The sequence below is a fragment of the Phaseolus vulgaris genome, chromosome 1 (assembly GCF_000499845.2).
Source record: "Phaseolus vulgaris cultivar G19833 chromosome 1, P. vulgaris v2.0, whole genome shotgun sequence".
In the NCBI taxonomy this organism is placed as follows: domain Eukaryota; kingdom Viridiplantae; phylum Streptophyta; class Magnoliopsida; order Fabales; family Fabaceae; genus Phaseolus; species Phaseolus vulgaris.
Window position 1 is genome coordinate 49,313,640 of NC_023759.2, and position 8,579 is coordinate 49,322,218.

General features: G+C 30.5%; 1 protein-coding gene across 1 annotated transcript; it reads right to left on the minus strand.

The window, feature by feature from the left end:
* Nucleotides 1-1,263: 1,263 nt before the first annotated feature.
* Nucleotides 1,264-5,874, minus strand: LOC137815057 (coronatine-insensitive protein 1-like). Its single transcript, XM_068618087.1, has 3 exons — nucleotides 5,029-5,874; nucleotides 3,076-3,547; nucleotides 1,264-2,313 (listed from the first exon to the last, which is right to left on the minus strand). Exons 1-3 carry the CDS (start codon nucleotides 5,505-5,507, stop codon nucleotides 1,489-1,491), a joined length of 1,776 nt encoding a protein of 591 aa, XP_068474188.1. The 5' UTR covers nucleotides 5,508-5,874; the 3' UTR covers nucleotides 1,264-1,488.
* Between the last annotated feature and the right edge of the window lie 2,705 nt (nucleotides 5,875-8,579).

Consider the following 8,579-nt stretch of genomic DNA (forward strand, 5'->3'; position numbering starts at 1 on the left):
GTTTCAAGTATAATTCATTAAGACGACTTTTACAAAACAAAATTGTACTAAAAAAGCATATTTTTCCAAATATATAAATAAGTTATTTTATTCATTTTTATAATAAATGACAAAATTACACTAATTTAGTAAATATAGTCATATTGTGAGTTTTACATATTATATTATTCACTATATCATTTCTTAACATATTATAGATTTTACGTCTCTTACATCTTATATTATTCATGACATTATTTCTCGACACATATTACAGATTCTGCGTTCTATCTATAATTCAAAAGTTATTTATAATATCTGTTATAATCGAGTAAAGTTATTCAATACTAAAACTAATTACATAAACAAATTTGAATGGATCATACAATCATAGTTCAAGTAATTTTGCCAAAAAAAAAATCAAATAAGGATAATAATAACTAATAACTAATAAAATCAGCAAAATAATTAATGAAATTAAATTAAAAATTAAGATTCATAACAAAAGATAAAATCTCCTAACAATACTATAAAAGGTGTCGTTATATTTTGATTAAAAAAAGAAAATAAAACTCAATTTTGTTGAGAAAAAATGTAATTTATATAAAGTTGGATAAGAAAATACTTCAGGAAAATTTCTTCCTTTGGCACTACAACCCGGAGAAATAGAATATTAATATGGGTGAATTTGGAATTGTTTTTATCCCAAAATATTTTTCAAACATTTCTTAGTTCAAAATATTTTTTCATTCAAAGGATGTAAAAAATCAGAAATAAATATTGAAAAATATTTTAATACGCTGTAAAGAAATGTAAAGATTATCTGAATAAAAATGGGTGAATGAGAGTGGCAAGTGCAGCTCATACAGTTTCTTGGTGAACTTCAGTCCAGAGGATCATATACACGTTACCAATCACAGTTTCTCAATAAGATTATCATTTCGTGCCATTTTTTTTATAATTGACGTGCACTTTGGATAAGAATGAACGAGCATCGTTCAATGACAACACTGCATTCGACACAAATGACAAATGAGTCAATTGTAAATGCCAATTGGAGATGATGAGATTGTGACACCAGCCAAAACATTGTAACTAAATACTTTTGGGAAGAAAGGATTGATTTTCCTCTTAAGTTTCCACTGACAGTTTTCTTGTGGTCCATGTCAAATTAATGTTTTTCTTTCTCTGTAGTGTTGGGCTAGAGTTGATGCAGCAAAACAAGGTCATGACAGTGAAGTAAAGAATGCAGATCTAACATTTAGTTTGATAGGAAAATATGAATGGAAGGGGAAAAAAACTACTCTGGCTTTTTATTCACAAGATTCAGAATGTTGAGTTTTAAAGGAAAGCAATTGCGTTAGGGGAAGCGTTTCTGAATGAAAACAGGCTTATTACAGGAGTAATGGTCTAAAATGAAGAAGAAATAGAGCAGGAACATGGATAGAAGCCACATGAAAGTGGAGAAGAAGAAAAGGAAAAGAAAAATGGTATATACAGAAGAGAAGTCTAGGCATCAACAGCACACGTGGCAGTGTCCAAAGGCACAACAGTATCTGGAAAATCTGATCTCTGGCCTGCAAGAGAATAATATGCAAGAATATGAGCTGGATGCTCTACAACTACAGTCTCATCCTGATGGTTATTCATAGGCACCTTTCTAGAAGGAATCAACTCAATGTTCCAAAAGGGGCGAGCCATTGCCAAAAGATCACGCCCAGATGGAGATGCTCCATATCCTTGCACCCACAAGTACCTTAGAGAAGTTAATCTTGTTGCAGCCACAGCAAGTGCACGCTCACTGAAAAAAGAACACCCTCTCATCTCAAGTTTCTGAAGACTAGGACACCCCTTTGAGAATTCCAAAAGCCCTGCATCAGACTCCCCCACATAACCCAGCAGCATCCATCTAACATTTGAACTGTACTGCCCTATGTAACCAAGACCTACATCAGTCACCCCCCCACGCCTCAGATATAGAGCAAATCTTCTAAGATTCTCACAGCCCCTCAGAAGAGCCCTCACTCCGTTGTCAAGTGGCAAATCACTTATTTTCTTTTCATGATCAAGTAACACTAGGCGAAAATCGCATAGTTTTTTCAAGTGAGTTCCTATATGTTCCAGAGATGCATTTGTAATATCTGACACGTAAACAGCCAAGTATTCAAGCTCTGAACAGCCCTGTGACAAGGCTATTAGCCCTCTATGGGACACAGTACCTTCTTCATCTTCCATTCCTTGATCATCATCACCCCTTTCAATCCTAAGCCTTTTTAGCCTCTTACAACACTGACCAAGAACTTCTAACCCTCTATCGCCAATTACATTCCTCGTCTGTCCACAAAGAAAGGTATCAACCATAAACGTTTCAAATGTAGTTCTGCTAAATTCAAAAATATTCATATATATACTCCACCATACTCAAATATAAAAAAAAAACAAAAAAGATACTAATATCACTATATCAAAAAAGTTAGTTGATATCATTTAATTTTTACTAATTTCAATTTAAAAGCAAAGTTTTTTCATATTATCATTGAACTTAGTACCATGAATAAAAAAGGGTCTTATACAAACAAAATCACAATTAAATGGAAGGTATTTTGGGCTAGAATCATTATATAAAGTGAAATTAATTATGATTACTTATATATCCCTTATACTTGTGTTTTTTTTTTTCATGCAGGAGTGTTTAACAAATTCAATGTTATAACTGGTTAACATATTTCCTTCAAAAGACAAACGAAAGTATATTATCAAACCCTTAGATACACACACGAGGCTTAAATATGTTTTAGTTTTTATAAAATGAGTGTATCTGAATCTATCTGACTCCCATGTCAATTGATTATTTCAAGTAATGACTATTGGTATTGTGATATAATTTCATTACAGGATGTCTTTAAGAACATTCTAAAAATTTATGCAATATATATGATTTATCTATTCTAAAATAAATGTTATAAATTAATAATTTTGAAAAGGAGGGAATATAAAAAAGAAAGAAAGATTTTACAAAAGGATGATATATAGGAGTAAAAACAAAAGGTATTGATGAGTATGAAATCCTTGACAAGTAGAAGTTGGGGAACTTACCTCAAGGACTTCCAGATTTGGGCACTTTCGGAATAAGATACAATGATCCTCCGTGTCGAGCATTGCATAGAGAAGATCCAATTTTTTTAGTACGCCTGCAAACAGGAACACTATGGGCAACTCATTCTTTCCAATGTATGTTAAACCCAATCGACATAACTTTGGTGGCAATGATATAGCAGAGTAATTTTCTGGTTCCTCGTTGTAGGTGCCTCCGCAAAACTCTTCCAGAGCAGAGGCATGCCTAAAGAAGCTCACAAGATCCAGTATTTCACAATCAGTAAGTTTCACTGACACTAAATTGGGGCAATTTTTAGCCAGAAGTTCAAGGTCCTGATTCCTTATAAAAGCAATGTCTGTCAAGTAAAAATTGAGATCCTCAAGAACTGTATTATTCAAAGCAAGCTGGTGTAGCCATTCTCCGTCGTTTTCAACAATTGAGCTTTCCTCCAGAAACAACACTCTTAAATTCCTGCCACAGAAAAATTTACAGTCAGACCCACAAAAATTTAATTAGCTGCAGGCATAAGTTCTACCTTCCAATATACAAGGTATATCATATCCATGTACTTGAAAATTCTAATATGTCTAGAATGTATTCGCTAAAAACAAATATGTCTGCTATCATGCAAATTTCATTTTAAAAAATTAAAATTCAAAACTTATAACATTCTTTCTCCCTTAAATCAAGCATAAAGTATAAGAATGGCAATACTTCTGTTTAAAAAAAGAATGCATATACTTAGAGAAGAAGAAGAGCAGAAAGACTTCAATAGGTTCCTTAACACCATGTAGAGCAGAGCACAAACTGCTCTAATCTTCATCCTACAAGTTACAGAAACTGATCACCACAGTTTTAGTCAATAAATATACGAACTCCATCCTCTTTATCGTTAATTAATACATATTCCTACCTTTTCTTCCATCTTATCTTTAATTTCATTTTCTTCCCCAGACATTTTGCTTCACATCATATCATTATATTCCTATCATTTTCTCTTACATCCTTTATTTTTAATTTTCTCTCATCTTCTTCCGCTCATACACTCAAATAATGGGTATGTTGCTCATTAATTAATGAATCCTTAACAGTAACAGACATCGTGACAGAGCACAATTTATTACCCAATGACATAAAACAGCTTCCTGCCAGACAACTGGAACGGAGACATAGCAATAAAAGCAGGGAGGATTAGCAAACAAGTAAGAACACTTGGCGGTGCAGGTTAACCATTCAGGATTCTGAGAATAGTAACTAAACAGCCACCATCAGGCAAATTCGAATAAATAAAAAGTACCATCAACAAAAAAACTGGTTGAAACACGCAGGACAGGTCCAACTACACACGAATCTTAGGTCAAAGAATCCAACTCCTCAAGGAAGAATAACACACAATTGAACATATTCAAAGAAAAGGAACTCAAACTACTAAACCACTTCAATAAAACATCAGTATCGGAACATTTTATTTGCAAATTTCAAAACATTCGTCACTAAAATTTAATTACTTCATTTTTCATCACTATGTTTGGTATTAATCCATTGAATTTGACATGAACATGCCAAAGCGATGTTTTCTTCTTTTAGTGCATGGAGAGAGAGAGAGAGAAAAGGGATAACTAATTTTGCAAGAAAATTAAATTATTTTAAACACAATAATAGTTAGGGCATCTAAGCTGGTCACGGTTAAACCACTTCATCAATACATAATTTTCAAAAATCCTTCATAAAATCAACCCCTTTCGTGCAACCAAACCCATTAGTCGCTAAAACTAAAGCTAACGACGAAACAATTTACAGAAAAATTTAAAAAAACTCTGTCCCTCCATGATTAACAACAGAAAATCATAGTTTGGTCATTAATTATTATTACAGGATGCTTAATTTGGAAAGAATGCAAACTGATATAAGTAATAGTAGTAATAATAAAGGGAATTAAGTTAATTAATTACTTGCAAAGGCGACCAATATGGAGAAGTCCATCGGTAGAGAAACCGGAGCACTTGTCAAGCTTGAGAGCGTGCAGCACGTGACCTCGGGAGCGGGCGAGGAGCTGAAGATCGGAATCGGTGACAATCATGCGGCGGAAGTGGAGGCTCTTCAGGCAATCGAAGTACTGAGAGATTTCCTTAACCCAGGGGGTGACGTGGCCTCCCCAATCCTCGGGAATCAGGTTGAACATTGCGGCGCGGGGCTTCCCCTTCAGTTTAAGCGACTCCAGGTGCGGGAAGCGGCGGCGGAGGCGCGCCGGCGTGGTGGTGTAGCAGAGGGCGATGGTGACGTGCTTCCGGGTGAGGGAGTCGAGCTCATACCAGCGTCGACAGACCTGCGAAACGGCGTCGCGGTCCTTAGGGTCGTCGATGTAGGGTATGACGCAGTCGAGGACGACGTCAACCACACGTGTTTTTCGCACGTTCCGGTCCTCCGTCATGGGTTGGTATTGGATCGGAAGCAGAGGAGTGAAGAGAAGAAGAGAAAGATGACGAGAGAGAGTGTGTGTGTGTGTGTGTCTGAGAAGAAGAGAGAGAGTGTGTGTGTGTGTGTGTGTCTGAGAAGAAGAGAGAGAGTGTGTGTGTGTGTGTGTGTCTGAGAAGAAGAGAGAGAGAGGAAATGGTAGGGCCAATAAAAATGGAATGGGTGAAAGGACAAAACTTGTTGTGAGCTTATTACCTATATTTACGTGATGTGATGTAACACGTCACTGCTTCAAAGGCCTTTCTGTTATAACAATTTTCATCCCGGGATCAGAACAACACAGTTTCCGGTAACCATAACTCGTCTATGTCTGACGTCTCCGTTGTCTTCTAACAAAAGAGATGTAATAAATTCTCTGCATCAAAATAATCAAATATATAAAATAACAATCATCAAATTTATGATGCATTTTTATCCTCATTCGTCAATCAATTAATATAATAGTTCATATTAAAATAAATACTTTCTCGTTTTTAGTTATAGAAAAGAAAAGAAAATATTGTGTGACTTTAAAATAAAGAATGATACATACATAACAAATTTTTGAGGTTATCTTTCTATTAAAAGTCAGTTTTCTGTATTTTTCTTTTCTTGGGTCACACGTGTATTGCATTTTTTTCTCTCTTTTTTATACACAATTTCAATTGGTAAACGGAATGTATGTACATTTTTTAAAGTTGGAGAGTAAAATCTATTATAAACATGATAAATAAACGGTGTAGTAAAAAAGTGTTGTGGAATAATATAAATAATTTTAAAATATGTATGTGTAAAATATTAAACAAAATTAAGTTATGAAATTATACTTATACTTGAAAACAAACACAAAAAATTAATATTAAATTAATTATATCCAACATACAGTAATATTTATATTAGAAAACAAACAAAGATATTGAATCAGTTCTATCCAACATACAATAATAATTAAGTGCATCTAATAATTTATTTTACTTTTTATTTTCCAGAAGAACTGTATAAAGAATGTTCTAAGAGACACCATCATTTGAGCTATTGAAAACATTATTAGTAATCAATAGTTCCCATAATTACATACATATACTAAAAAAAACTTTATATAATTTTTTTTAAAACATAATATTTCACTAAAAAAAAACTATTAAATAAAAATTAATTTTAAAGACAACGAATAATTAGTTATTATATTAATTAAATTAGATACTATTTTATAGATTAAAAAATTATTTTTTAAATTAGTTTCTATTATTGATAAATAGTTTCTAAATTGGTATCTAATTAGCTATCAATGTTTTTATTTATTAAATTAGTAGTTAAAACATTGGTAGCTAATTAGATATTAATTTATAATCTATTTATTAATAATAGAAATTAATAACTTTTTTAGTCTTTAAAATAGTATTTAATTTAGTTAATATAGTAATTAATTACTTTTAGTTTATAAAATTAATTTTTATTTAATATTTTTTTAGTAGTGTCTTTATCTATATGATTAAATCATCAATAAAATCAAAATATCTTATTTGTTTCAAGTTATGAGTTCGAATTTGATAAATGTGTTTTCATTTGATACACCATATTACTCGAATGATAATAATTATTCTTACAAGATTACTATACACAGATAAATAATTCATAGTTCATGAAAAATGAATATTATTATGTTATTAGATAAAAAAAAATGAAATTAATACTTAAGATAATAAAGTAATCATAAATTGTAAAAATTTAAATGGACTAGTTTATGCAATGGAGTTAAATTTAAGTTAAATTTTATTTAATAAAATAAAAACAATAAAACAATTAATTAGTTTAAGACTTAATATTGTATAATTTGTAAACAAATAACGTAATCTTGTAATTACATAAGGATTTTCTATTTTACATTTATTACTTTTGTCATAAAATCGTACGTACGTACCATAAGAAATTATAAACTTTTATTACTAATTAATCTCATATAACTTTGCATTTTAAAAATATACAATAAAAAACATGTTACAAAAAAAGTTACAAAATTAATTTCTACTATTTACAGTTTTCATGTTAAAAAAAATCAGGTGTAGTGTAACACCAAAACATATAGGTATTATGTATATACAAACAAAATTCAACCCCACTATGATAGTTTTTTTTTTTCTCTGTATCGTCTTATCAGTTGAAATTTTGTTAGGTTGAGTGGTAAAAACAAGTAAGAAATTCAATAAGTGTAAAATATATATTTCATTTAATACTTTTCGTGTAAGAAAATAAATTATAAGTACTTAACGAAATAGATTTTTTTTTTCGTATAAAATAAGTCAACACTAACGAAATTATACAAATAATATACGTAAAGATTAATATTTAATCATTGAATTTTATATTGTGTAATCTTTTACAAAGTAGAATTTTAGGGTTTGTAATTAATTAATTAGTTTATTGTTGTGACTCTGCTGAGCTTATCTTTTACAATTGCAGCTATGATTGAGCACTCACTGTCTCATATATTTATAGTACTTTTTCCCCTAAATATCACGACAAATTACTTTTTTTTTTCTTCTTTATCGTCAAAAGGGCTCCAATACAATATATGAGAGTGATATTCTTTAAATGCTTCGATAAAAAAAAACTAATACTTTTTTATTGATTAAATTTAAAAAAAAACAGTAAAAAAAATATGTAAAAACACAAACAACATGAGTGTTAATAAATTTAAGAAGTAATACGTACTAATTAAATTGTTAAAAGAAATAACCATCCACTTTTTTCCAAAAAAAAAAAGGAAAAACTCGTTTAGGGTGAGCTTGTTTAAGATTAAACAAAACTAGTTTTCGTATAAAATAATTTAGTAATTATTTTATTGAAATTTAGAAAAAAATTATTCACGTTTGCTTGCAATAACAAAATTATTTTTAGAAATGTATTTAGCATGAAGCTGTTCTAAATATTTTCTTCTTATAACTATTTTTTATTTATTTTTGGTTATTTTAAAAAACTATAACAAAGTAAAAAAAATATTATTTTTAAATAAAGCGATCCTTTATCTACAACAATATATAATAATTTT

Bases quoted from the DNA above. Each gene is read 5' to 3' on its own strand.
- LOC137815057 (XM_068618087.1), bottom strand. From the start codon at position 5,507: ATGACGGAGGACCGGAACGTGCGAAAAACACGTGTGGTTGACGTCGTC. The intron at 3,548-5,028 runs GTAATTAATTAA...TTTCTGTGGCAG, and splicing joins CATATTGGTCGCCTTTGCAA to GAATTTAAGAGTGTTGTTTC. The intron at 2,314-3,075 runs GTAAGTTCCCCA...CTTTGTGGACAG, and splicing joins CAAATCTGGAAGTCCTTGAG to ACGAGGAATGTAATTGGCGA.